At 49.6% G+C, this 27,680-nt stretch overlaps 1 protein-coding gene across 4 annotated transcripts in view; it reads left to right on the top strand.

The window, feature by feature from the left end:
• The window catches only part of RBM6 (RNA binding motif protein 6), a 52,241-nt gene that overhangs the window by 22,542 nt on the left and 2,019 nt on the right, over nt 1–27,680 (top strand). For 2 of the 4 annotated variants that reach the window (XM_082768385.1, XM_082768386.1), the window contains 16 exons: nt 13,539–13,613; nt 14,868–14,928; nt 16,027–16,095; nt 17,042–17,293; nt 17,824–17,984; nt 18,733–18,830; nt 19,347–19,392; nt 19,973–20,033; nt 20,986–21,077; nt 21,769–21,930; nt 23,006–23,095; nt 23,900–23,989; nt 24,232–24,495; nt 25,069–25,143; nt 25,720–25,817; nt 27,103–27,214. In XM_082768385.1, coding sequence (XP_082624511.1) covers nt 13,539–13,613; nt 14,868–14,928; nt 16,027–16,095; nt 17,042–17,293; nt 17,824–17,984; nt 18,733–18,830; nt 19,347–19,392; nt 19,973–20,033; nt 20,986–21,077; nt 21,769–21,930; nt 23,006–23,095; nt 23,900–23,989; nt 24,232–24,495; nt 25,069–25,143; nt 25,720–25,817; nt 27,103–27,214 — 1,806 coding nt within the window. The remainder of the gene's footprint in view (nt 1–13,538; nt 13,614–14,867; nt 14,929–16,026; nt 16,096–17,041; nt 17,294–17,823; nt 17,985–18,732; nt 18,831–19,346; nt 19,393–19,972; nt 20,034–20,985; nt 21,078–21,768; nt 21,931–23,005; nt 23,096–23,899; nt 23,990–24,231; nt 24,496–25,068; nt 25,144–25,719; nt 25,818–27,102; nt 27,215–27,680) is intronic. The other 2 variants (XM_082768388.1, XM_082768387.1) reach the window with 2 other exon arrangements.

Raw genomic sequence — 27,680 nt, 5'->3', positions numbered from 1 at the left:
TGGCTGTCGAATTTGTTAGGAGTTTGACTTTAATGAGAGCTCTTTCTTCTGTTAGCGATGAGCTGATTTTCCTTTGGGGAGATGCAGTTATTTGAAATGGCAAATGGGGTTTCTGTCTGCTCAGTCACAGAGTTTCTCCTAAATCTTCCCCTCCTTTATTCCCGTTCTGAAGGTTGCAGAGTGGTGTGCCATTTATCTTGCATTTTTTTTACGTTCAGGCTTAGGGTTGCCTCTAGTGTAGAAGTGTTCTTGCCTGGCAGCAGCATTTTGGTTTCTTAGGAGACACCTCTGACAATTTGTTTCCTGGCTCTTGTTCCCTGTACGTATTGGGTTCCCTCTGAGCACCTGAATTCTCTCGTGTGCTCCTCCTTCACCTGTAGAAGAAACGCACGCACTGAACTTGTTCTTGGTGCACGAAAGCTGGGTGGGAAATGAAGTACCCTCATGTATTGGTGTGTGTCATAAAGGCAGCTGAAGGAGGACAAGCAGAGAGATCTTGTCTCTACGGCCTGCATATTTTGCTGTTTTCACTGACGTGGAGCTGGTTGTTATACAAATGGAATCAGAAGATTTATTTGAAGCTTAGGAGCAAATGATTTGTCTTGACTGACTATATAGTGGTGTCTCCCAAGTCCCCTCAGGCCTCAAACTTAGCAACACTTGGCAGTGTGAATATTTCCTAGCTTTTGTTGCTAGTAATTAACATCTTCCTAAATCCTTTCCTTCTGCTGCGTAAGCAAGAGGGTGAAAATGGAAGAGCTGTAGCATGAACTTGTAAAAATACCTACTTCATAAATTCCTGTAGAGATACCCAGAAGCGTGCAAGAGTGGTTGTTCCCAGACTTGCTCTTGTACCTGCCTGCACTGAGACCTGTGTGTAGCTGCCCAGGGGAGCAGCTTTCCCTGTGGTTCCCTGCGGTTCTGGTTCTGCTTGCTGACCACAGCAATGCCTCCGTTCCCTGCTTGTTTCTCCCAGGAGAGGGATGTTTTGTGGGTGCTTGCTTTACTTGAACACATCCAGCCACTGTGAGGTTGGAAACAACAGTTGTGTGTTTCTTCTGCTCTGCATCCCCTTTTTTATCCCTTCTCTGCAGTGCTTTGCATTTGGTGTGAACAGAACAGACTTCACTGTAGCTGTTGGTGTTAAAATCCACAAGATGCTTTGACAAACTGGCAGAGCCTGGGACTTTCTGTCCTGAAAACATTTGCAGTAACCAGTCACAACTCCGTGCCTTTCCAGTTAAATACAGAAGGAGCTTGTCACTCTCCTGAGAATGCTTCAGCTCTGCTGACCTGTAGCTGCCGAGTGTGTTCTGAGACCTGCTTATGTGCTCGGTGCGAGGAACGTGTTGCAATATCTAAGAGAGAAAAAATAATTTTCCTTTTGGTAGGATGTATGGAGTTGTGAAGTCTGCGATTTTCCAGCAGAATCTGCAGAGTGCCCCCGTGCAGTGGGAGGTAACGCTCACCGCCAGTGCGTTTTCCTGAGGACCCATCAGTTACTCCCTTGGCAGTGTCACTGCACGCCTTGGTGGCTTTATCCTGCAGTTGAGTGTGGTGGTGACAGTTGTCAGTGCCCACAAATACACTAAAATCCATTTGTGTGCTAGGTTAAGGAGGCTGGGGATGGCCTTGCCTTTACCATTTCCCCCTTGGATCACCAGCTGCCATAAAGTCCTGTGCGCTTCTTGTTGTATATTTGGTGTGGGGATTTTTCTCAGATCATATCACTAGCATGTATCTTCTTTTTCCCTATTAAACCTGTCCTGCTGTCGACTGTGTGGATTTCTAGAATTATGTTTTAGAGTCTTCCACTCTGAGTTTGTGTTTTGAGAGGGGAAAAGGACTTGAGTGCTTAGGCTGTGTATCTTCAGTCAACTAATGACTTAGGAAACCTGCGTGGTGTTTGATTTTCACGATCTGCTGGCCTATGGAAAGTTCTCTCTGTAGGCTACCTTGTAATCAGATGATTGGATTTCCAGGCAGCACAGCTGATTTATTTTTTTGCATGTGTCTGATTCAGTGTTTGACCTTGTCATGAGTTCACCAGGGCCTTACGTCACTGAGGCTTGATGTGTTGACTCGATCGTTTGTTCATTCCCACTCGTGTCCTGCTAATAACTGCACTGAGCTGCCATTTAATTGGAATTACCAGCCTCTGAGGTCAGCGAGGAAGTCTGCAGCGTGAGGCTCCCGCTGCTGGGCAGAGGCTTGCCTGTGAGTAAGCCGTCAGCTCTGCCTGCGATGACCTGTGGCAGCGCCGTGTGTGTGGGTGTGCATGTGTGTATCCTGCAGCGGCGCTGTGATGAACGCGCCGTCTGCTCCTCTGCTGGGAAAGACCGGCTTAATCTCTGCGTTACAGAGACCTCCTCTGTGCAGAGACGGGTTTCTTGTGTTGTGACGTGTAACTGCCAAAAGCTCCGCTGTTGGAAATGCACCTCTGGACCTTCTTCTCTTCTGTCATCTCGACGTCTTCTGTCATCTCGCCTTTACAAGCTTGTGTGAATCCCATGAATCTTTTCTTCCTTTGGCACAGGAGGTCATAAGGGATCTTCTGCCAAAGACTTCACACGCTGTTCCTTCAGCTAGTAGCAGCTGCCCTTCACTGTGGCTTTTCTAGCCCTACCCGGATAAAAAATCCAACCTTCTTCTTCACAGCTCTGTCCTGCCCTGTCTCAGCAAGCAAACCAATTTACTTCCAAATCTGTGCACATTTGACTGGAGGACTCATGAAGCTTGCATCTTCTTCCTCTACTTGTCTGATCCCAGCTTGCCATGTCCCTCTGCCTCCCTGCTCTTACTCCAAAATCCTGTCTCCTTTTTTGCTCCTTCAGCCTCCCCGTGCCAGTGTGGTGAGCACTGTATGCTTTGTTGTTGCTGCTGTTGAACTGCTGCTCTGTAGCGGGGTTGTCCCAGAGGCCACCACCTGGATGAGCTGTTTGGAGCACGTGCTGGATGCGTAAGCAGGAATTCTTCAGCATCTCTGGTTGCTGGCAGTGGTGCGTGGCCCAGCAGGGTTATCTTGGGACTCAAATATTGCTCTGTATTGCAGAATTATCTATTCTGTGCACTGAAGCTCGCTTGGGCTGCATATAAATAGGCTGTTCCAGGTAAAACATCCTTCCCTATCCTTTTCCAAAATGAAACTGTTTTCCCTCTGGCCTCCAGGCAGTTATGTTCTGGTTTTGCCTTTTTTTTTTTTTTTTTTTTTTTTTTTGCCAGTTGACATTAGCGAAGTTGTGTGATGATTTATCTCTGAAATGTCCCTTCTTCCTGCATAGATCTCAAGCGCCTTGCTAATCAAGTGTTTCTCTGTTGGGATAGATGTTCTAGTTAAAATGCCAGAAGCGTAAGCTGGCAGACGTTAAGGAATAACGTGATTTCCTGAAGTTTACTTAAATGGCTCGATCTAGAAGTGGTTGCCCAGATAAATGTCTGGTGCTCTCCGTTGGATTGCATGGTGTGACACCAGTACTTCAGTGCCTCGCTTGCTCCTGTTGGGCACCACAAACTGCTGCACGGCATCCAAAGGCGTGTGGGGGCAGATGGTCCCTGCACTGGTGGCTCAAAAAGAGGAACCAGCTTTAGGACAGCTGGACCTTTGCGTTTTATGTGTTGGGCTTGACCAGATACGTGAAAGTTTTTGTTCTTGAATGCGAAATGCAGCACATACCACAGATAGGTCTTCTCTCTGCCTCTTCTGTAAGGCCAAGTTTTTATTCTGACAGCAACACCTAGGAAATGGCCTTATTTCCATTACCGTCAACATGCAAAGCGTTGTCCTGCATGACGTAGCATCTTGCATGCTCCTCTTCTGAAATACTTTGTAGAGGAGATTTTGCCTTGAGTTAGGAAGACTTGAGGTAGTCCTTGGACGCATGTGCAGGGCACAGGTGCTGCCCTATCAGTGTAGCTGTCGGGTTCTGTCCTCCTAATGTGTTAGTGGATAATCTTGTCTCAACAAGGAAATCTTAGTCACAGATGCCAGGGACGGGTACAGAGTCATCATAAAACCAAGAGCAGTGTTCGGGCTGCTCTGCCTCTCCGATTATATGTCTGTGACTGTGCTTATCTTCACGCCTGGTTGACTTTCTATGAAGATATGTTGAAACTAAATATGTTCTTGTGTAAGCACTCGGAAGGTGGTTATCAGTGTAGTATCAGAGTGCTTTGAGGGATTGTGGTAAATCAGCTGTCGTACAAATAGTGCATCGCCTCAATTGCTAGCTTGTTTACTTGTTCAGACCGTGCTTTTTGTGCGAGGATGTAAAATCCTTTGATCGAGCTCCTGTTTTAAAGGTAGTAGGACCCATTGCACCAATTTGCTTTGATGCTTTTGAAGTCACCCTTTAAGTAAGGTGGTGCCTAACAGAGCTGCAGGTGCGCTACCTGAAATCCCCTCTGTGCTCTTGAAAGTGGATGATACGGCTGAGATTACTTAAAGGAAACACAGCAGCTGTGAGAGGGAAATGTCAGAATGGGTTCAGTTTACGTGCATAAAGGCATCTAAGTGAACACACGCTCACTTTCATTTCCAGAGCAGGCTCAATTTCTGTCACAGTTTTGCCATAGTGGTTCGCACAAGACGTGTCACTGTGAAGGAGATGGCAGTCCTTTTCAGCCCACTCCCAGCAATGTCAAAGGGGATGTTTTACAAGCTTTTGAGCCAGATTACACTGCTAAGACTCCATCTGGACTATTTGGAGAAGTGGGAGCGTACCAAAATGTTGCAGTTTTTACTTGATGAGTCGTATTTGTTAACTTGGGCAGCAGAACTGTTTGTTCATGCTTTTGTGCTATCTTGGTGCTGGTTGCTTTTCCATTCCTTGGTGCGCAAGCTGTTGTTGTTGGGTTGCTGAACAGGAAGGTAAAAGGTTGAGTTTGGAGGCTAAAAAAAAAAAAGGCAAACGACACACTTACTGTTATTGACTAGAAATGAAGTGTGATTACAGTGGAAAATGGGGGCTGGTGTGCTCAAGTGGACTATTGTGTCTGTTACCCATGAATCACAGGCAACAAGGAAACAGGTATTTAACACAGAAGGAAACATGGTATTACCCACCCATTCTCATTTAAACCACGGCACACCTTCAAGACCCTTATTAAAGTCTTCATATCTACAAAAATCACACACAAAAACCACAGGAAGAAATCAGAGATCAGGAGCATTGCTGTCATTCTGGGTCTGTGCAGGACAAGACATCGTGTTAGGTGGAAGTGCACCGAGGGTCTGGTAGCCAGCAGTCCACTGTACTTCAGAAGAAAGGCACAAATTTCCTGTGCTCCTCTCTCAGTTGAGGGAGAATTCCTTCGTGCATCACATAAGGTGACCCGTGTAACCCAGCAGGTATGAACAGGACAGCGACTGGGAGGTCCTCAGATTGTCCCCAGAGGAAGGTAATGGGGGAAAATCCCAAAGCCACTTTGCCCAGGGGAGCTGGAAGGTTCTTCCTGGCCTCTGCAGTGACAGAAGCTGTAAAGTGTAAAGAGTTCCTGCAGTGAGATGCCTGATGTGAGGTGGCATTCTGCCTGAAGGGTTGTTCTGCTGCGCTGACAGCTACTGGCCGTTACGCCCACGGGTCCTGCATCGCCACAACTTCGTGCCACCCACACACTGCTGGTCGTGTCTTCCCTGGGATGAGCAAGCAGCTTCTGGATGCCGATTCTCCCCAAAGGAAAGTGGTCTAAAATCAAGTGTGTCATGTACTGAAGTATACTTTTAATGAGGGTCAAAGCTACAAAGCTGTAAACATGAGATTAGAGTATTTAAATCTCTGAAACTTATCTTCTTTAGAACAGGAAGAGGAAAGCAGTTCTTGTTTTCATAGCCAGCAGGGGAGGTCTTAGGTTTTGTGATGTACAGCCTGTATCTCAGCAGAAAATTAGCAATATTCAGATGGGTTTCATGTACCGGATTTGAGCTGGGATGAAAGTAAAAGCCCAAGCAAATATTTGCTGTACTTTTCCATCGAGGATCTCAGGAGAAGAGTTAACATGGAAAGTAATTTTAAGTCCTTGGAATCCTAAGGTGCATTTTCTTACACGTCAGATTAGGCTGAGAGGTCTCACTAAGAAGATGTCTTGTGGTGTGAAGCTGTATATTAATTATATGAGCAAGGTATTTTAATGTTTATAGCCCCAGGTTTTTGAAGGCCTGTTTGATTCTTCCCAACTTGTGATCTCACTGGAGAGCAGAGCTGGGGTGTTTGGTTGTTTTTTTCCTGCCAACGTGTTCTTCTGTGCCTGGTCCACGTGGGATTGACACTCATCCCGTACCACTGCCTGCTTCTCTGGCTGTTGGAGTCCCTGAAGGGGTTCAAGTGGCCATATCGAGCTGTTTGTGACCATTGATGTCTGTGCATGCCGTTTCCCAGTCCTTTATGGATTCAACCAGGCCGGCTCACTTCTGACGCAGGAGGCAAGTGTGTTCCTTTCCTTCCTCGGCAGCAAGGTTTTCATAGGATCTGTCCTGTGCACCTACCTCTCTGGCTGGAGCCCTCTCCCGACCCGCTGAGGGTAGGTAACAGATCCTCAGAGCCTGAACAGCCACACAGGAGGTCATCTGCTGCCTCCTGCTCCCTGACAAGGTTAAAGCAGCACCTTCCCAAGGCAGCTCCTGAGAGCATGACTGAGAGACTGCACTTGGTCAGGTGCAGAAATCCGTGCACGTGCCTGCCTGAAGATGTGCCAGCCGCCTGCTGGCTCTACCCAAGCGTGACTGTTAAGGGTCTGGATTTAGCTGCTGGGCAGGCCACCTGCAAGTCAGTGAGGTGGTGGGAAGCACATTTGGGAGGCACAGGTAAGTGTCGCCCTGCTGGTGCGTTTCCCCAGGCAGCTGACTTGGTTCTTTTTCAGACCCTTTTAGAGTCAGCATCGGGCACTTGCTTTTACCTGGGAAATTGGGGATGTTGAGAAATGGTGTCTCCAAGACCAAACCCCTCTGTTCATCCACAGAACTGCTCCCTCTTCCCTAGATGTTGGGTCTTTTCCTTACAGCAGAGAGAATGTCCTGCAGGGAGCTTGCCTGAGCACTGGCTGCAGAGAAAGCATTGCCAGTGATGGCTCTCAGTGCTTAATTTGGGGGGGAGAAGAACATTTTGAGACACGGGGGAACCTTTCAACTGCTCTTAATGCTTTTGCGGTCATCGTGTTCTTAGCAAACATTTGCTGCTGTGCAGAACATCCTGCGCTCTGTTCTCCACACGGGTCAGGCTGTGTTGGACTCGGTGTGTAGCCTCATGGCTGTGTGCTCCAGCGAAAGGACACGCTTTTGTTTGGGTGTGGGATCTCATTGAAATACGCGGGATTGTCTAGCAATAAATCTACCCTTGTCTGGCAGAGCTCCCCAGCCCGACTTTTTTCCCAGCGTGACCCTGCACTGGGATCGATCATCAGTGTTTTGGTCCTGCGCCGCAAATCTGTAATTAAGGAGCTGGGCATTTCCTCATTGTTCTCCTGGTTTCCTAATGGCCATTGCTAATTGTGAGGTGCCCCTGGGGGAAAGGCACCGGAAGGTCCTGGGGTGGGTTAGTGCACGCAGCTGCATTGTGCTAACATGTTGAAGCTTTATATTGTTTCACGGCGTTATGGCATGGGATGACCTTTGAGGAAGAAGGTGGTCATATAACAAAATACTGAGAAATACGTCCAGGCAGCAGAGCAGCATTTTGGGGAGAGGGAGAGAGAGAAAATGTCTGTGCCAGGAGCAAGGGGAGTCTTTGAGGCAGCTGTTGTCCAAACACAGTCTGGGCAGTCCTCGATGAATCAGGAAGGGGGTAGAGATGAGGCAGAGCCACATGGGACCTGCCCTAGAGCCATCTATGAATAACTGTACTCAATACATTATATATTTAAATAATCTAAGTTTTAGTAGTTTAGGTATGCATTTCAAATAGAGGGTGCAACCTGATTCATGCTCTTCCGGGAACTGGAACAAGTGTTTGCTATGCATGACCTTCTTAGCTTACCCCACAACACGTCCTTAACCCTCCGTGCTTCTCCTGGTTGTGGGTCGGGAGCCCAGCCAGCGACACCAAAGCTTAGAACTTGTCCCCCTTTGAGCTATCGTCTCGGGTTTCCCCCTGGCCCTCAGCGTCCTCGTCTGACCCCTTTGGACTATACAGAAGAGGCTTTTGTTTTAAAATTTCCCTTTTGTCCAGGAATCCTACAATGCTGTTCTGCAAAGGTGCCCTCTTCAGGGGAAAAGTTGGGGGTAAGAGAGGCTGGAGGTTAGAATTAGCTGTAAAAGGAGAAGTTAGGGCTTTCAGTGGCAGGTGAAAGATGCAGTCTGCTTCATTGGATCAAAGAAAACCTTCAGGTGTGTTGAAATTTCGGTAAGGGGTGACGTGCCAAAGCCACTCATATCCCCTCCCAGCCAGAGCTGGTCCTGGAGCACGTGGAGTCCTGTGCACATCGCTTGTTTTCTCAAGCTGTAAGACGAAGCTGTTATCCTTCCGGAGCCTGCCTGTGCCGACCGTTTTGGTGACATTCTCAGAGCAGGACTGAGTGTGCTGACAAGTGGAGCAAATGCTGTAATTAAAAGATAAGCCCTTCAAGCGTCTTGACGGGGAAGTGAATTGTAGTTCAACAATCCAAGCAAGAAAATGCAGAGAGCTAGCGTGGCCTGAGGGGCAGCGCTGTGTGTCTGCAGAGAGGGTGCCAGCGGGGGACAGGAGTTCCACAAAGATCCTGAGACAGATGAGCACGGTGGCGTGGTTGCTATCCAGGGAATTGGAAATCACAGGAAGAAGACCAGAGATGGCTCAGCAGCGTCGATGGGACGTCTGTGGAAATAACGATGCAGACAGGCAAGCTGCTAAAGGACAAACTGCCTCGTTATTGAGGCTGAGGAAGGCTGCGTGGGAGTGAGTGGATCTGGAAACAAGTGGAGTAACGGATGGGCCCAGTGCAAGTGGGTGATGGGTTTTGTGGGAAGGGAGCCTGAAAGAGGCACAGGGTGCTGTCAGGGATGAGGGGATCCTTACAGAGCATCTTAATCAGTTCTGTATAGCTCCTACGTCTTCAGGCTCTTAGGGTTTTCCTCCTAATGCCTCAGTTCAGAGGCTATGCCCTGTTAACTCGGGGTTGCTGGTGACATCTCTGGGCTGTGCGTCTAGTTTCTTCATCTCTCCGTGTCACGCTCTGTTTTCTAAATCCTTGATTGCAGATGGATCGTGGTTTGTGGGTTCGCAGCTTTTCTCCCCAGCTTTTTGCCAGAGGTAGGTAGATGCGCTGCCTGGTGCTCTGCAGGCTCCAGGCCCTTGTACAGCAGCTGCCAAGAAGCTCGGAGATAAAAACTTCAGCATATGGGAAAACTGGGATGGGAAGCTAGTTTCTGTGTGGAGATGATCTTGTTTTGAGATACATCCAGCTGGTCTCGTACCCTCCCAGGTGTCTTGCTGCTGGCCCACTGCTCCAGCCCCAGAAGCTGCCACCTCATGGGTTCCAGGAGCAGCTGGGGATGTGTAGGCCAGAAGGGCCTTTGGCGTTTGAGCCTCTCTGGTTCACGTGCAGGTGACTACCTGAAGGGAGGGAGCGTTGTGCTCTTCCTGCCAGCTTCCCCCATCCTCTGCGCGAGACGAGAGCCGTGCCGGTTACGGGGCGAGGTGGTGTCAGCTGGGTAGCGGCGCACTTGGGGTTGTCACATTTGCATTTAGAACCCGTCCTCAGATTAGAGGGCAACCCCAAAGCAGCCTGATTTGCGGTTGCAGGTAGATAAGCCAACTTCTGCTGTCAGCCACTTGTCTCCCTGAGCTGTGCTGCCCGCTGTGCGAGGAGGGCAGGGCTGGAAAATATCCATGGGTGGTGAGAGCTGCTCTGGAAACGCTGCTGGCCCTGGGGGCTCCCTCTGAGGCCCGAGGCTGCTGCCTTTTCCCTTGCTTCCTCAGCTATGGCCTGAGGCTCCACCACGCAGTAAAGCCTAGTCATTAATCAGTTTAAATAATTTTTAAATGATTGTTGTGCAATGGGTTTTGGATAACCGTCCTAATGGCAGTAAATATGCGTAAGAGAGCTGAATAAACATCCCCTAAGTGAGGTTAATCCTGGCATCTTAATGTGACTGCCCTGCAGCGCTGCCCGTAAGCATTCTTCTGTCATAATCTTCGTATGCAGCCTTAAATCTGTTTGCAAATGGTGTTTGCAGTTCACTTTTAGTGTGTTGAACTGTGCCAGTACTTTGACTCAGCAAACTGGACAGCAGAACCCTTTAGTCCTCGTGGATCTGGGGGCTCTGAAGGTGAGCCTCGGTTAGCATTGTCTTTACCATTTAGATCATACCGATATTTTAAAAATTCTTCTGGTTTAACTGCCTTTGGTGACAAAGAGCTTGGAAAGTGCCCTAGGAACTGTGGAGTTTGGTTGCTGAAGCCTCACACCCAGCTGGCATGCGGTCTCCATGGTGCTTCTGGAAAGGTTTTACCCTCCGTGAATATCGTGGCTAAGGGATTTTCCCTTTCTCCCCCCTCTCTTAAAGTATCCCGTTCCTGCGGTTGGGGGAATTTCACATGCTAACATCCCTGCTCATCGGAGGGCTTCGGGACACTGCTCCGTGCTCGTTGCAGATAGCTTGTATGGCTTCATGGCATCGCGCTCCAGAACCACCGGGTGGTGGGATTGCGTAGTTGGTTGGAGTCTGCTTCCAGGGATGTTTGCGTGCTGGGCCGTTGGCTCTTAGCCCAGATGATACATTTTTTTGGATAACGTTAGCTGCAATGGTTTATATTCTGTTGTACCACTTAAGCTAAAATCCAGTACTGCATCTACACCAGACCTCCAAGTAAAAAAAAAATAAAATAGAATTGCATTTGAAAGACATCTAACAGCAGCATTAAACATTGATGCCAGAAATAAAGTCCTGATGCTCTGCTTTGCATTTGGGAATTCGAAAACAAAAGTAAAAGCTGCTTGTGCCCTCAAAAGCCTGGGCATTTCCACTGCCAAGAGCTCTGTGTTCTAGTGCCACAGGACTGTGCTGCCTCTTAAACCTTTCGCTGGTGAGTCAACCGCACGCTCACTGAGAGTTTTGAGGGGGAGGTTCCTCACGGGGAGGACGGGAGAGACATTTCTGTAGCATAACAATTTGGAAAGAAAAGGCCAAGCTGCTCAGAAGTACAGGATGTTGAAAATACACGAGGAGAACTAATAGGCACAGAGCAGGGGAGTCTGAGAGAGAGGGCCGAGATAAAATGTGTGGATGTGGAAGAGGCTGTTGCTGTCCGGGTGCTGCCATGGTGTGGCATAGCCTTCCTCGGGTTTGCCTTTTTTTCTCCCCTTCTTGCAGTCTTCCCTGAAATATTCTGAAAGTCTTCCTGAACTCACTAAGATCTGCTCAGCTGAAGCTGGTGAACTGAAAATTAGAGGTTTTTATCCAAAATATCTTGCAGGGAGAAGAAGGTGGAGCTGAAACAGAATAAGGAGTGACGGGGATTAGAAGAAATAAAGATTCTGGAAATATTTGGGATGGAATCTATTAAGAAAATGGGGGAAAGAGGAATTTAAAGTCACTGAGCTACTGACTCCTGACACTGTGTGCCCTAACTGAAGGGCTCGTTTTGGTATGTTAAGTGATCGCTGCAGCCTTGAAAATGATTATATCAAGAAGGCAGTAAGAGCGAGCTTGGAAAAGTGAGCAGGCAATCAGCAGGGCGTTAAGGAAATGAGTGAGTAATTAGCAAGTGACACCTCTGACAGTCTCTGAGAAATGAGTTTGCAGGAGAGACCAGCACCACGTGCGCTGAAAGATGATCGTCCACAAACCCAAAAAATCATCTCAGGGCTTTCTGGCAAGTTTTGTTTTCAAGTAAACTGCTGGAAGGATGAAGCTGTGGGGCGCTGCCCTGCCGGAGGAAGCGTCCCCAAAGCAAGCTGTCCCTGCTGCACGGGCCCTTTGCAGGGCTGCAGCCTCGTGCTGAGCGGGGCCGGCTGCCTGCTGCTCCCTGGGGCTTCTGCGGGCTGGCAGCTCGGGCTGTGGCCATGCCTGCGAGGATGTGCACCCTGCCTTCTTCCCCCCTGTGCTCACCGGGTCCCCGGGCAGACACGGGTGGTTCTCTGCTGCTCTCGGAGGTGCCCTGCTCAGGGCAGGGAGCATCTCCACCCCAAGTGGGCTGACCTCAGCCTTCACTTCCCTGCCTTGCTCAAGTGGGAATCGGCATCCAAACAGCTGGGTGGCAGCTGGGAATCCCCTGCAGGGCTCAGTGCATGTAGGCCTGGCAGGAAGGAACAGCCGTGGTGTGGAAGAGCAATGCTGCGGGACAGGGAGGTACTGCTGCCTGGCCTTGGTGCTGCCTTTGGGCCTCCAGCCTTCTCCGCCGTGTTTTTTGGAGGGGTTAAAGGGTTGTTGGCTTACCCTCACCGAGTGCTTCCCTCCCAGGAACTCCTCCCACCTGCTTTACTTATTCCCTGGCATCTCCAGCACATTTTGCACAGCAATTCTTGCATGGGTGTATTGTGACTTCTGAATAATACCCCTGGGAACTCGTTTTGTCACATTCCTGGTTTGCTCTGTGCACTCTCGTGCGGCCAGGCTGCTGGCTCGGAGCTCCTGGGAAGCTTCTGACTGCCCAGGGATCCCCAAAATAGCACCTGGCACCTGTCTGCACTGGCCTGAAGAGCGGCTGCTTCCCTGAGGCTTGGGAGCCCTGGGTCTGAGTCTCATTATTGTCACCCTTCCTGTGTTGTGGTGTTGGAAAGGCAGGCAGGCAGTGCCTGCGCTGATGCGAGATGGCCCACGGTCTGTTTTTGGGGTTCGCCCCGCATCCCTTGTGCCTGGGCATGGGCTGTGTCCATGTCGGGTGAGAGCAGGGTCCCTGCTCCTGCAGGTGGCTTCGTGCAGGAGCTGGGGAGCTCTCCCCTACCATGTTTCGCCCTTGGGATCCCTGTGATCAGCCTTCGGGATCCCTGCACTCAGCCGCATTTCAGCCAAGCTGGGGGGTTTCTTGGGCGCCTGCCACCTCTCCCACCGTGCTGTGCGAGGCCCAAAGCAGGGTGTCTTCACTCTTCTTCTCTCCCTGCTGCACAAGGGCTCGAGTGCAGCCCCCCCAGGGGCCGGCCGTGCAGCTGGGGGTGCCCTCACTTCCCTGAAGGACAGCCAGGGTCTCTTGAGTGACGTGAAGACTCACCCAAGCGTCAGATTTCTCTCCCCTTGATGGCGTTTTTCCTTGTGTTCCTCCTCAAGGAGCTGCCTTGAGACCAGCCTGGTGGTGGCTGGTGTGCAGGAGGATGTCCGGCTGCCTTTCCAGCTTGTGGACAAAAGCAAGTTAAAGCCGTTCCCTCCTGTGCTCTTCTTACCAGCTCTGCTCTCCCTGGGAGGTGGCAAAGCCTCTGCCTGCTTCCCCCGGAGCCAGCCCGTGGCTTTGTAGCCCTGGGCCAGAGCAGGGCACGGGCGCTTCCACTTCCATGACGAAGCCCCAGCTAACTGGCCCCTCGTCCCCTGTCTCACTTGCCGAGCCTTTGGAAAGCAGAGCTTTAACCCCTTCCTCTGCCTCTGAGCGACCTCCGTGTGCTGGGCGCATTCGTCATTCACCCCCTTGTCTCAACAGGGAACTCTTTCGATTGGAGGCAAAGAAGTGACCCTTGAGTACACTCCGTGCCCGGAGTTCTGGCGCTGCAAACGTGTAAGTATGCGACTGAGAGCTGCACTGTGCCTTTCCTGCTGGCTGCTCTGGCAAGGGCAGCAGAGAGGAAGCGAGGAAAGAAGTCAAAGCCCAGGCAGGGTTCGTTCAGCCTGGTTGTGGGGTGGCACAGCTGCTCGAGGGCCGGCTTTGTTCCCATGCCCTTCCCGTGGTTCTCCCAGCGCAGGTGCAGCTGCAGAGGGCTGAGGAGGAGTGCGGAGCCAGGAGGAGGGTGGCTCTTCCCGTTGCCCCTGAGCACAAAGCAGGAGGTGGCAGTGGGGTGGGAAGGGCTTCATTGTGCTCACACTGCCCCCTTGAGCTCTGGGTCACACTGGGGTATGAAGACCCTTCTCCAGGTTAATTGGATGCCTTCCAGTTGCAAACAAAGCCATCGTTTGAGGACAATGCTGCTCTCGTCTGGGCTTTTAATGCTCAAGAAATCAAGTGGAGACAGGAGTTAGGGGCAGTGGTTTCACAACAGCTCATAGTGTGGTGGGAAGTTGGCTCGTGCCATGCACGGGCATGGCCAGAAAGAGCCCTCTGGTGCCTCAGAGTGTTTGCAGGGCTTCAGTCAGAGAAAGGAGTGGTACGAAAGAGCAGCAGTGCGTTTATAATAAAGAGCTTGAAGGGAACGTTAGGAACACTGTGTTCAGGGAGAGCTGTGAAGACCGGGCACTTGCCTTTCCCACAGCAGCTCCGGGTGGGATAACATCTCAGCCCCAGCAGCTTTGCCTGGCAGCTGGCAGACACCTTGCTGTTGGTGCAGCAAACGGCATCGGTATCCGCACGTGCCTTTTAACTGCGGGGAGGACTTTGTCACTGCTTGAGGAGCGAGCTGCGGGGAGGAAGAACAAAGGTCACTCTGGGTCCTTTGAAACAATGGGGTTGGCAGGATGGCAGCCAGCAGGGAGCTTTTCAGTCCAGCATCACTCCAGAGGGGGAAGGATCCTGCCTCAGGGATTAGCCAAGTGCCTCTGTGGCGTGAGCAGATCTGTGCTCAGAGGCTGTGTGAAAATCCCGGCCCCGAGGCGATCCCAGGTGTGAGCCCTGTGAACGTCCCCTTCCCATTCCAGTCCCCTTCCCGTTCCATTCAAGGCTCTTGCAGCCAGTGCCCATCCTGCCTCCCAAGCTCTCGCTGTAACTTTTCCGTGGCCACAGCTTACTTTCTGCGAGTACTTCAGAGCCTGGCCTTCTGGAGTAGGTTGTGCCTCCCCCTTCACAACATGCCTTTTTCATGCTGTCCATCTTCCATTGCAGTGTAAGGTGTGTACTGTGGGCTACAGATCTTCCTGCTCCTATTGCAAGCTCCCAAGAGATGGTGAGTACACCTGGTCCTCCTGTGTTTGGTCGCTTAAAAGTTTTACCTGTCCTGACGAGTAAGTTTGCATTCTGCCTTCCCTGCGGCGTCCTTCGTGGTGGAACTGGCTGAGCACCAAGGCGAGCACTGCGTAGGAGGATCATTAATTTGGCTTCGTTTAGCCCCCTTTCCCTGTCAACACTAAATGTGGTGCATGCCGTGTGTTGGTAGCAGGCTCTCTGTTCCTGTGAGGCTCGGGGTCTTACTGCACGAGGCCTTTCCTTCCCTTTGCTTTGGCATTGTCACCCCTCCGGAGCGACAGGTTGTGTCCTGCAGGTCTGTGAGCTTGCACTGCTGCTGTAAGTGTTAGCTTCCCCTCAGCCCCCATTCCTTGGGACGTGCAGCTGCAGGGATTTAGTGTTACTCTTTTGAGGCTCTCAGATTTGAGGATCCGGGCTGTGAATTGCTGAGTTCACCTTGCTGACTGTGTGTGGAAAGGAAGGAGTTCAGCTCCTCTGGGAGCTTCTCCTCACCCACCAGCACCTCTGCTTTTAAGCATGGGATGGCACAACAGCCAAAGCACAGTCCCTCGAGGATCTGATTTCTTTGGGATGAGCAGGTATTCCAGGCCCTCTGTGAGCTTTGACTCTGCATCTTTGAGCAGACTTGTGACGTTATGCATTTCTTATGTGCATACCTTAGGCAGGAGGGCATTAAAATAACTGCTGATGCAGAGCTCTTTCTTTACTGAAGCACTGTCCCTGTGGTTGCCTTGCTTTCCGTGCACTGTAGCTCCTCATTAGTATTAGGAAGGCAGAATTTGTGTACTTGGCCCCCTTGGTCCCCACAGCTGTGCAGTGTAATAAAAGCTACGGAGGAACAAATTAAACAGGGGCTTTAAGATGCTGTGATAACTAATTGTGGTGCGTGCTTCTCCCTAACCTGGTGTTGCTGATTGGAGAACATAATAAGGTAATCTCTCTGTGACTGTTTGTTAATTGCTGGGTGAGACAAAGCAGGGCTCTGAGCGTCTGCATTCATTGCTGCAACTTTGTGTAGGCTCCTGCATGCTTTGTGACTGATGGTCTTGAAGTGGATTTTAATATGCCTCTCTTACAGGGAGCAGAGCAGGCCCAGAGTCCAGAGGTGGTTCTGAGGGAGAGGACACGTCCGCTGAGCAAGAATTCAGTAAGAGAAGTGCTCTCTGTGTGTCTGGGGTTGTGCTTATGTCTGCATAATTTGGTTTCCTATGCAAATTCTGCATGAGGTCCTGCTCATGAAGTGGAGCCCTCACTGCACCCTGCAAGCTGGAGACAAATTTGTATGGGGCTGTCCAACTGAAGCTTTACTGCGCTAGGTCTGGTACTTGTTTCTTTCTTTGTGGGAACGGATCTCAGCAGCAGGTGGAGGGCTAGTGATATCTGACCTTACAGCCCCACAGCTTAGGCTTCCCTTTCTAACAGCTTCAGAAGCGTAGGCAAGGATCTCTTCTGAAGTGAAGCTAGATGTTTCAGAGGCCTTCGAGCACGGAAGCATGATGGGATTTATCTTCTTTGTGCTGCAGAGCTAGGCTGAGGCAGGGTGTTTCCACATGGTGGGTGCTTCATTTTGGGACAAGTAGAGACCTAATAAAAATCAGTGATTTCATGTATGGTGCGTTTCACTCAGTGATCACAGGTGTCTGCACCCAGTTTTCTCCTAGCATAGAGACAGGATGGCAGTCGGTAGCTGATACTGCTCAGCTTTGAGTGTTCAAGAGTAGATCAGGCATAGTAAGGGTACCAGTGCCATGTAGGTTGTCCTGGATGTGGGTAGACCATATCCAAACCCATTCCTAAGTCATCTGTGCCCAGGCAAGAGCTGGTCCTATAAAAAGGCCAGAATGCCTCATCTCTGACAGGAGAGGTGAAGTAAAGGAGGAGCCTGATGTGAAACAGGGCAATGGAAGGATGAGCTGCCTGTCTGTCTCGCTCTTTGTGTGCCTTTTCCCTGCAGATTAAGACATGGGATGTGCAGAGGACGGAATAGGCTAGCTTTTTCGAAGGCGAGCAGTTGCAGTGGCCAGAAAATAGCAGAAGCAAAATATGTGCTGGAGTGTTGTATGTGGAACCAGTCTGTTTCTCTTCTCTAATAGCAGAGGCAAAGCTTGAAAAACCTGAGCAAGAGTTACCAGCACAACCCGGATCTCCAAAGCAGCCTGTCCAGCCTTCAGTTCCTGCTCCACAGCAGGAGTGCCAGCCTCAGGAGCAGGAGCCAAGGAAAAGAGATGAGGGGAGAGAGCGGCGGCCCTCGCAGGAGAAGAGAAGGGACATGGACAGGCACCAGGAGATGCCTTCTCAGAGAGAAGCAGAGGAAGCCACACCACAGGAAGGTGGAGGAAGCAGAAGTGAGTAGCAGAAAGCCCGATTTGGGATTCCTCTTGATTGCTCTCCATGAGGCTATCTGCAGAAAGGGCAGCATTTCACCAAAACCTCTGGAGGCTGTTTCTGTGTTGTGCAAAGCCATGGCATCAAGTAATGGTGGGCTGTGCAGCTTCAAAGGTGCTGGCATGCTGCCCTTAGGAAAATTAATTCAGAGAAAGCCGACTTCAGGATGCTACAGTTAAGTTGGCACAGCAGCAGAAGTCTCCTTTGGCCAGAATTTACTCTGGTCTAATCTCCTCTGAGGAGAGAGGGGACTAGGGACTACTTTCTGCTCTGTTTTCTGGGAAGGAAAGGTGAGCAACTGGAGGGAGTAGTCTGAGCAAACTAGAGAGGAAAAAAGTATCAGCTTCCAGACCCAACTGCAAGAAGCTGTGCTGTTGCTTTGGGTGGGTTTAGTTTTTGCCTTTTGCTGTGACAGTAAGCCTGGATCTGAATAATCTTTTTTTATTCCACTTTTTTCTTTCCTGGCCACCTCTCTCATTGTCCTTCTCAGCAATTATGCTGAAGCGTATTACACGATTCACCCCCCCAGAAGTGATTGTGGGGCTCCTGGCTCCATACGTGCAGATCTCCACATCCAGAGTGCGCATCATGAAGAACAAAGCTGGCCGGATGGGGCAGACCTATGGCTTCATTGAACTGGACTCACATGCTGTAAGTAATTTCCTGTTTTCACATGCTCCCCCTGTTGGCATCTGTGGCTTGTAGAAGTAGAGGAGGCACAGGAACAAAAGACTCTAAGAAATAGCTGCACTTGTTGGGCAGCTGCTCTGCAGAGAGTTACTGACCACTCCTGCTTGTCTGGCTAGACACAGGAAACATCTGATACATCTGCTGGTCACAAGTTAAAGACATGAGGAGCTAAAGAATGTTGTCACAAACTGTGATGTTGAGTGAGTTTCTTGCCCTGATACGTATCTCTGTAGACCCTCCTAAACTGGACTGTCTCTTGCACAGGTATTTTGTTTGCAGGGAACTTGAATTCTGTGGTTTCTGTCCACGAAAGGCAAGAATCTTAATTAACAGACAGTTCCACGCTGGAGGGTTCACATTTTCTCCTTATCCAGAGTGATTTCCAGACTCTGTAGCTGTGTTTTTGCATTGGTCCAGAGAGCGTTCACCAAAACTCTGTGGGGCAACAGCCGCCGTATGGTGCTGCACTGTCCAGCAGCCCTAGGAGAACACAGCCCCTAGCTGGCTGCTGAAAACGGCTGTGAGACAAGCAGAGAACCTAGCAGTGTATTTATCCTTTTTGTCACACCTTAAATATCTCTCACTAATATTTAGAGTATTGTGTTTCTTGTCCTGTTCTGGTCATCGTGTAGGCGCAGGATGTACCTTCTCTTCAGGCAGAAACAGACTTCACTCCGCAGAGATGTGAAATTCTCCTTTCATTTTACAGGAGGCACTGAGGGTGCTAAAGATACTGCAGAATCTGGATCCCCCTATGTGCATTGATGGTCGTACAGTGGAAGTGAATCTTGCTACCGGGAGGAGAAGGTAAGGATGAATAAGTCAGTAGGGTTGCCCTTTGTGTGACGTGCTGCGAGGCTAGAGGTGTGTTGTCAGACCTCGTCCTTAGAGGTTGGTAAATGAATTAGTGCAGATGTTCCTGCAGCCTAACAAAGTGCACAGTGAGGTATCAGAGCTAGAAAAAGCTTCAGGGTCTGAGCAGTGTGGGACTAGCCACTGTAGTAGGTGGCTTTCTGTTGTTGTCCAGCTGTCAAATCTCATTGTGAAGGAATTAATAGGTTTGGTGGTGTTTTTTTTTTTTGTTTTTTTTTTTGTTTCAAAAGCAGCTGGGGAGATTCAGCTGCTCTTTGATCAAGCAGAGAGGGGGCATAACTCTAGTGGAGACAGCAATCTGCAAAGCCTCTCTGTTTCTTGGGCTGAACACCATCCGACATGTGGCCAGTGGAGATGGTCTTTCTGTCTTTATTGGTTCTGCTGATCATTTTGAATACACTGAGGTTAACTTGAAGCCGGATTGATGTTTACTTGCAATGCTTATCTCAGCAGGAATGACTACGGGGAGCACAGTGACAATTCCTACTATGGACAGGTAGGCACAGCTGCAACTGGGAGGGAAGGGTGGGAGCATCGAGGGCAGTGGGCATGACTTCGTTAGGCTTTTTCCCTTTGGACTGCTGAAACTTCAACGTGCTGGAAGGTGGGGTAATAATGCTCAAGTATGCTCTTCACTGCTACTGTGCCACAACGGTTATAAGGCACATGGAAATGTGGGTCAGCACAGATGCTGCATGAGGGAATTTGGGTGTGGATTACTGTGTAACAGGCTTTTACAGGTTGACTTACTGATGGCTGATCTCAGTTCCTGAAGAGAGCGTCTCTTCTCCAGTGGTTGTGTTACAGACTGCAAGGCTTTTCCCATACTGAATGGGTTTGGGGCTTTCAAATGGATTGCCATGAGTAGCTGATTTAAAGATTCAGGGGGGCTATGGAGGTCTCGTGCCTTGCAATACTGTCCGTCATTCTGTAGATGAAAAATTATGCCTGATTGTGTTCTATTTAGAGGAGCTAAATAACTGTTTTCCTGAACTTTGGGCCCGTGGGAGGGAGGAGAAGCAATATGATGTCTGTCAGAGAGTCTCTGATCTGTTTGTGTTGTTCACTTAATCCAGGGCAGAAGGGGCATGAGAGACAGGAGGGGCAACGAATCACAGAGACGCACCAGAGCACAGTGTAAGTTAAGCTCTGCCTCACTCCTACTGTGGAGACTTTACTTCCTTAAAAGGGCACTGACATGTAGAAATCAGCCCAAAAATATTTTAAAGACTAAGAGTAGGTTTATTTGCTACACCCACTTCTGAGTTCCTTTGCCAACTTTGTTTAGTCACATTTTCCTATCTGATAATGGGTTTCTCCATACTTTTACTGTGCAAAAGCTACATGCAGATAAAGAAAACTTGCTGCTTGCTTTTCCTTGTTGTAGCATACTGATGGGATAAAATCAGCCTGGTAATTTCCAGATGAGACAGAGGAAAATACACTGCAGCAGTGCCAGTAGCCAGAACCCCCTGCCATAATTTAACTAACATACATGTAGCATTGCTGAGCTCTGTCTAAATAATATTTTGGAAATGTGAGACGTTCCTCATATTATGGCCCTACCCTTAAAGCCTTTGGCTTTCCTGGTAGAAACAGTTTGCTCTGTTTCTTGTCGGGAGCTTTCATGTACCCAGAGACAGAAGGGATGTGGGGAGCGTCATCACTTCAAACAGGAGATTGTTTATAAGAGCAGAGATCTTCCTTGTTCACAGGGGTGGGTGGAAACAGAGCCTGGAACACATCAACCCATTCTTTGGGAAATTACTGAATTTCATATCTTTGTCCGGTCAAGTGTTGTGATCTGGTGATCTCAGCACAGCCCCTGTAAGTGTGTTTTGATGGAGAATTTTTGCCAGTCCTAAAACAGAAGAACTGTGAAAACCTATCTACCTTATTACTCCTAAGAGAGAAAAGATGAAGGTAGAGTGATGTGAGGACTGCTCTCGCCTGTCTTACCAGGGGAGAAAATTGCTTCTTTCCCACTCTTGATCCTTTTGACAGTGCAAGGTTTACTCTTGCTTTTCTCTTTGTAAAGAGAAAGTTCTGCATTTGTAAGACTCTGATATTAACTCGTCTCTCCATTCAGCTCCATCAGATGTGTCCACATACATTTACGATCCTGAAACTGGGAATTACTACGATCCCATAGCTGGGACATACTACGACCCCAGGACTCAGGTGAGTGCATGTGAAGGAAGCTTTACACGTGACATGTTCGTACAAACTGCCTTTCTCTGAGTAGATTTTGCAGCCTGAAGAGGGCTAGCATAGAACTGCATAAGGACACAGAGTTAGCTTTGTTTCTCTTGCTCAGTTCTCTGACCTGTATAAAAGGGATCTGTGTTCCAAAATGTTACCATGAGAGGCTAGGAGTCCATCAGCTGTGTGTCGAACCATTTGCTGTGGTTGCCTCCTTGGCCTCTGAAGACTTAAGAAAAGAGCATCCTCGCTCAGCTTTACTTGAAAACAGTAAAAAAGATGGACACTAAAAGATTCTCTACTAAATTCTGTACTAAAAGATGGACAACAGAGCTCTGTCTTCATCCGTTTGCTCCCTAAGCCTGGCCAGCAATAGTTACAAGGATCCCAAAAAAGAGCCATCTGCTGAGGTTCTCTGGAACTGTTGTCTTGTTTTTATGAAACTGGAAATGTCCATGCTCTTTGTGAGCAGGGTTGTGCTCTTGTGGCTTAGCTGTAGTAGACAGTCTTCTGCCCCAGCAAGGTCCTGAAGCCTTTTCCTTCATCTATCTGAGGCTCTGCAGTCCCTTCTTACTGTGCTGGTCTCCTCAGCCAAATAAGGACAAAAAGTCTGATACGAAGATTGTAGGGTTTCAGCTAAGGTTTTTTTTTTTTTCTATGCCTCTTTCAGAGAGAAGTCACGATAGACCGAGAAGCCTGCTCATCACCTGTAGAGAACAAAAGGCGGCGACATGGAAGCCAAGAACGGACAAATGAAAGGAAGGAACCACACAACAGAGACAACAGGGACAACAGGGACAAAAAGGAGAAAGGGAAAAATACTTCTTCTAAGGTAAATAACTCCAGGTGTCAGAATGGTCAGAGATCTGAGGCTAGGAGGTTGAGGTAATGGATATTAGAAAAAAATTCTTAGAGGATTCAAAAAGGGGAGAGTCTGTGAGAGAAAGTGATGAAATACATGGGGTCACCAGCAGGCCAGGGACATGGTTCTGGCGAGGTGGGGACAAGTTCTTGAAATTTTTGTCTCCCGACATTAAGTCAGGACTTCTTATCCCTTCTTTATGCTAAAGGATTCAGAAACAGCCATGTAATTGAGACTTGCATTTCACTCCCCGTTGCTGAAAGCACCCAACTGTTGTAACAGAGCCAGCAAAAACATAGAAGGCGTATCTGAACATATCAGGTCAGATAATAACAGAGATTCAGCTCTTCCCTAACCACAGTTCCTGCCCCCTCCAAACATCACAGACAGACAGGAAGATGAAGCAAGCGGTGCAGATGGACTGCAAAGGTGAACCAAGATCGAATGCAGATAGGAGTTCATCACGGACATCCTGTACGGTTCCTCCCAGAGTCCAGCCCTTTAGTGCTACTCCCAGTGAGCAAATGTTATTTCCCCAACGTGGGGAACTGCTGAGTGGGAGTAGCTGTCCAAAACAATGTTTGAGCGTGGGTGTTTTGAGCAGGATCTACCACAACTGTGCTGGGATACTGACTCGGCCTGAGGAATGCCGAGTAGAGTGAATTTGACCACAGGAGTTGGTAGAAGTGTTTTAGTCACAAATGCAGATTTTTTTTTCTTCCTTACCTGTTGGTCTGGATGTGCTCTGTGGCGTGCTTGGTCCTGGGGAGTTGGGACCTGAGGGGAGTAATTGTCCCTGATGATGGTACCAAGCCTGCCAAGGAATCTCATCTGGCGTGGAGAATGCCTGCTTCCAAGGGCACTGACTGAGGATAAACGTCGGTCTTGGCTGAATGGAGTGTGAAAGCATCTGCAGCAGAAATCCCCCCATTGCTTTTCCTGGCTTTCTGGTTTCCACAGATGCTCAGAACTGGCTTTGTGGCTGCTGTGTGCACCCTGAGCCCTGTGCTGCTAATGGTCTAATGCCCGATCTTGGGTTTTTTAGAATGAGCCTGGAGAGGAGAGGTTCTTCACAGAAGATGTCTTCAAAAAGCCATTACCACCCTCTGTGAAAAAGGACGAAAGTGCAAGCTTGGTAAGATGTTGCATAGCTCTTGTCTTTCCCCAGTCAAACATGAGTAGCTAATGAACCACTGAACTAGAGCGTGTCCAGGGCATCAGAGCAACATCAGAGCAATTCTCTGTAAAGAATGTAGATGTGAAGCTTCACCCAAGCCTATTGTTTGTGCTGCTGAGCATGCAAGTGAGCATCACAGCCTCATCCTGTTACAATGCTAGGTAACTACAGTATTTGGTGGTCTTTGTCCAGGAGAAAATCCTGAAAATCAAAGAGCTGGGTTGAGCCTGGTCATGTACCACAGACATGGCAGAGGAAACTGGCATTGTCATCCTTTCCTCTCCCCACATGTAGTACTTCTGCTTGGTCTGTTCTCTCCCAGTGAAGCAGGACTGGAGCTCGTCATGCACTGGTGGGCTTCCCTGGTCCTGTGCTAACTGGCTCTGGGGGCTGCTTTGCACATGATCTCCACATCCTTTGTGCACACAGAGGTGTTGAAATGTTGAGCTGGCCCTGCACCAGCTCCCTCACTGGTTTAAGTTGCAGCTGGGGCCATGGCCAGCATCACAGTCCAGCAGAGGGTGAGGGTGGATCAGGCTGAGGCAGCATGGCAACTGCTTCAGCTGTCCCTGAAACCAAGGGCCTACCTCCAGGAGAAATAGTTCGGGCGATGCCCAGAATTGGAATGTCTGCCACCAAAAACACCACCTCATTTCTTCTGACTGCCTGGTTTCCTTGGAGGCCTGTTAAACGTGTGATTAGTTGCTGCTTGCACTGAAGCTGTGCTACAGCAGTCTTAACACCTGGTCTCAATTGTTTCAGAATGAGTCTGGAGAGGAGAAGTTCTCTGCAGAAGACGTCTTTAAGAAACCATTACCTCCCTCTGCGAAGAAGGATGAGAGTGCAGCCCCGGTAAGACGCTCCATAGGATCGATTTTTGGCTTGTTTGAGGTAGGGCAGGTGACTAGGGGGGCTCACCACAGCCTGGCTCTGACCTTGGGTGGCAGAAGTGCCAGCTTCTCCTGCTGTTGGAGAGAGCATTGGAGATAGAATGGCCAGGGCAGTTTGCTTCACAATGCTGGGGAAGCAGAGCCCAGCTTGGCAGAGAAGGCTTGGTGAGACAAACTGTCACGTTTTTCTGCCTCTTCCCCCAGCCCAAGGTGGTGAACCCTCTGATAGGTCTTCTGGGAGAGTACGGAGGAGACAGTGACAACGAAGAGGAGGAGGAAGAGGAGGAACAGGCGCAGTGGCTGCCACCTCCCCACCCACCGGCACAGCGCGAGGAGCAGCAGAGGAAGGCCAAGGCGAACGACGACAAGCTGACTGACTGGAACAAGCTGGCTTGCTTGCTGTGCAGGAGGCAGTTTCCCAACAAGGAAGTGCTCATCAAGCACCAGCAGCTCTCCAACCTGCACAAGGTATGGGGGAGCTGGTGGCGGGGGGGCTGTATGTGTGATGTGAGCTGCCGTTGGCTCAAGAGCTTTGTGATAGAGGGAGAAGACGCAGTGACTGTGTGGGAAGAGCTGTTCTGAGTTTGACACAGTAGCAGGCAAAGTTCCCATCAAAGCTCTGCTCAAAGCATTGTGTGAGCTGCTTGCTCCTGCCTTGAGAGTGCCATAATAGCAGGTTGTGACTTTTTAAGCTATAGTGATACAGCTCAAGTTTGGGGAGAGTGGGCTGCTGGCACATTCAAGTGCAATAGCAGGAAGAAGTTTAGGCATGCCTTCCGATGTTCTGCACTCTTTGAGCTCTTGCTTCTGGGGGGACCAAACTGCACGCAGGTTAAAATAGGACTGCTTGCTTTCCTACTGTGGGGCTGGAAAGGCTGTCCCACAGCCTTTCCTGGTGGGTGAGCAGGTCATCTGGGCTGCATGGGGGGCTGTTGCATCTGGATTAGTGCAGGTGCAAGGGCATGCTGCTTTTTTTATACTGCAGCAAATGGGGAAGCTTGTGTCCTCTGTTGACTCTGCCTTCTGTTTTCCTTCTTCCAGCAAAACCTGGAGATACACATGAAGATCAAACGATCTGAGCAGGAACTGGCATATTTGGAGAAGAGAGAGCGTGAGGTGGGTCTGTGGTGGTGGGCAGACTTCTGTTTGTCATCCTGTGCTAGGGGGAATGTTGGTCCAGGCAGACCTTCCTCTTTTACACTTGTCTGTAGCCTGGGCAAAGAGTCTTAAACTGAAATGTGGACACGCTCTGCATTTGGACCTGTAGGTTATGGCATGACTTCTAGGAGCAGGTTGCCTTCCTCCCAGAAGGCTCTGAGCGGTGGTTCTGTCACCCTGCGAGCCAGCGTGGGGCTATGAGCTACGTGGGACACAGATTTCTATTTGAAACTGATGCAGTGTATGGGCAGCTGCTGCTGCCTGGCCAGGAATGGGAGAGCTGTGGCTGCTGTTCAGAAGCTAGCAGAGCTGCTCAGGGTGCCGTAGCGGGAAGGCCAAGACCATCGGTCTGGCAGCAACAGATGCCATCAGGACAGAATAAGTGGATTGTGGGTTCTAGAAACATCCGGTGTTTGTGGGTCTGCAGGACAGAGTTCCTTCTCAGTTGAGGATTAGTGGCTGAGGTGAGAGCTACCTGTGCAGTGTCAAATCCTTCATAGCTCCTGTACTTAATTTGTTCTTTCTGTTGTGAAGGGGAGATACAAAGACAAAGGAAATGACCGAAGGGAGAAGTTCCAGCAAATGGATTCACCAGAGAGGAAACGACTCAGATATGACCGGGACTCGGAAAGGTAACATCTGCTCTTGGTTGGATGTCTTTGGGGCTGCTGATGCCATGATGGCATGTGTGCTGCTGGCACACCGAGGCCAGGAATTGGCTGGTGGGGTAATGTACAAGAGTAACGATCAGGCTGTGATTCTTGTGGGCAGAGTTCCCCAGAGTGCAAGTCTGTCAGAAGCTGCAGGACTTCTCAGAGAAGGCAGGAAGAGGCGAGGGTTATGTAGTGCAGAGCTGGAGACAAGGCCTTAGGGGAAGGCAGAGACATGCAGATGGGTACTGTATGGGTAGGATGGGGGTTTTGAGAGTGCCTGGCCGGACATAGGGAGCAGAGCGCAGTTCATTCCCAGTCAGCACATCCTCAAGGCACTCGCTGTCCTCCTTTCCTGGCATTTAGCCATCAGAAGAAGGAGCAAAGCTGTGTTTCTTCTGTTCTACTGACTCAGAGGAACACTAGCTGTTTCCATCTCAGTCAGAGTAGGTGTAGGAAGAAAGTGCGTGCTGTGTGGAGCTCTCAAAAGGTCTGCCTGCTGCAAGCTCATGTGTTCCAGTGGGCTGAGGAACTGCTAGGCATGTGTTGAAGACAAAACTGGTTACGTGCCTCTTCCCTTCTGGTACAGCACCTCAAAAGAGGACCTTTCCTTCACATTTTGCAGTTTAAAAAATCTGTTTCTTCTCTTCCCTCTGTTTTCCTGGAAAAGGTGTGGATAAACTAAAGCAGTTTGTGTGCAGTGTCAGCAGCAGCCAGAAAGTAGAACTTGTCTGAATGCAGGCAGCTATTTTTGTGCAGAACAGTTTTCAAAACTATGGGTTTTGGATAATGGTTTTGGATGAGTAATGACAAGGTGGGAGAAGGCGTGTCCAAATCAACACTGCATCTGTTGAGCTTGGTGACCACAATGCTCACAGCACTGGGAGAAAAGAAAGATCTCCTGGAGCAGCAGGGATTAGACTTCACTTTCTTGCTGTTGCTAAAACTCAGATTAAGAAATACAAGAACAGAATGCTTCTGGCCTTCTTGTACCGTAAATATTTTGGAGCCTGAGCTCATTTCCTATGTCCCGGTGTATTATCCCCTGAGGTGGGACAGGGAGTTAGCTACACTGTCAGAGGTGTCTGAACTCTGCACACAGTGCACTGTGTTGATTTCTTCAGTCAGTGTGTTCCTTGTAAACAACTGGAAATACCCCTCAGGAGAGGTTTGAATGTCAATGAAGGTGCTATTAGCAGAGCTAAACATCTCTGGCATGTGTTCAAAACATTGCAAAGTTGTACAATTGATTCTGTCTCTTTTTCAGTGACTATGATCCAAGGATTGACAGTAACAACAAAGGAAACCGAATGTTGCAGTCCACAGGGTGGACGAAAGGCCTTGGCTACAACCAGCAGGGTACAACCTCACCAATGGAGGTGAGCCTTGCCTTCCCTTCAGAAGGAATCACTGTTGTTCAAGCTGGTAATGTGGCCCAAGAGAGCTGGAGGGAGTTCCCAGCTCCAACAGGAGTCAGGCTGTGTGACTCAGCACCCGCTCGATGCAGTAATATGCGCGCTGATTAGCTTTGCAGGCGGGGAGGGACCGCGAGTATGTTGGCGGGAGAAAAGGTTTAGAATCCTTATGGATCTGGAGGGGTTCAAAACGATCTGACGGTGAGTAAGGAGGGCGTGAGCGTCTGATTAATACCTGCCCAAAAGCAGGCTGGGATTTGAGCAGGTCACCAGCTCAGTGCTCTGCAGCTACGTCAACGGAGAGAAAAGGTGGGCCTTCTCCTGGGAGGGGTGAGCGCAGCCAAAGCCCCTGGGTGTGTGCTGCTGTGTGTCTGCACCTGCCAAGGCTCTTGCTGCAATTCTAAGTGCTGGGCTTTGGAAGGGAATACCA

The sequence above is a fragment of the Aythya marila genome (assembly GCF_965140915.1).
Source record: "Aythya marila genome assembly, chromosome: 10".
Lineage (NCBI taxonomy): Eukaryota > Metazoa > Chordata > Aves > Anseriformes > Anatidae > Aythya > Aythya marila.
The sequence above is the reverse complement of the archived record's forward strand: the minus strand, read 5'-3'. Positions and strand labels throughout refer to the sequence as shown.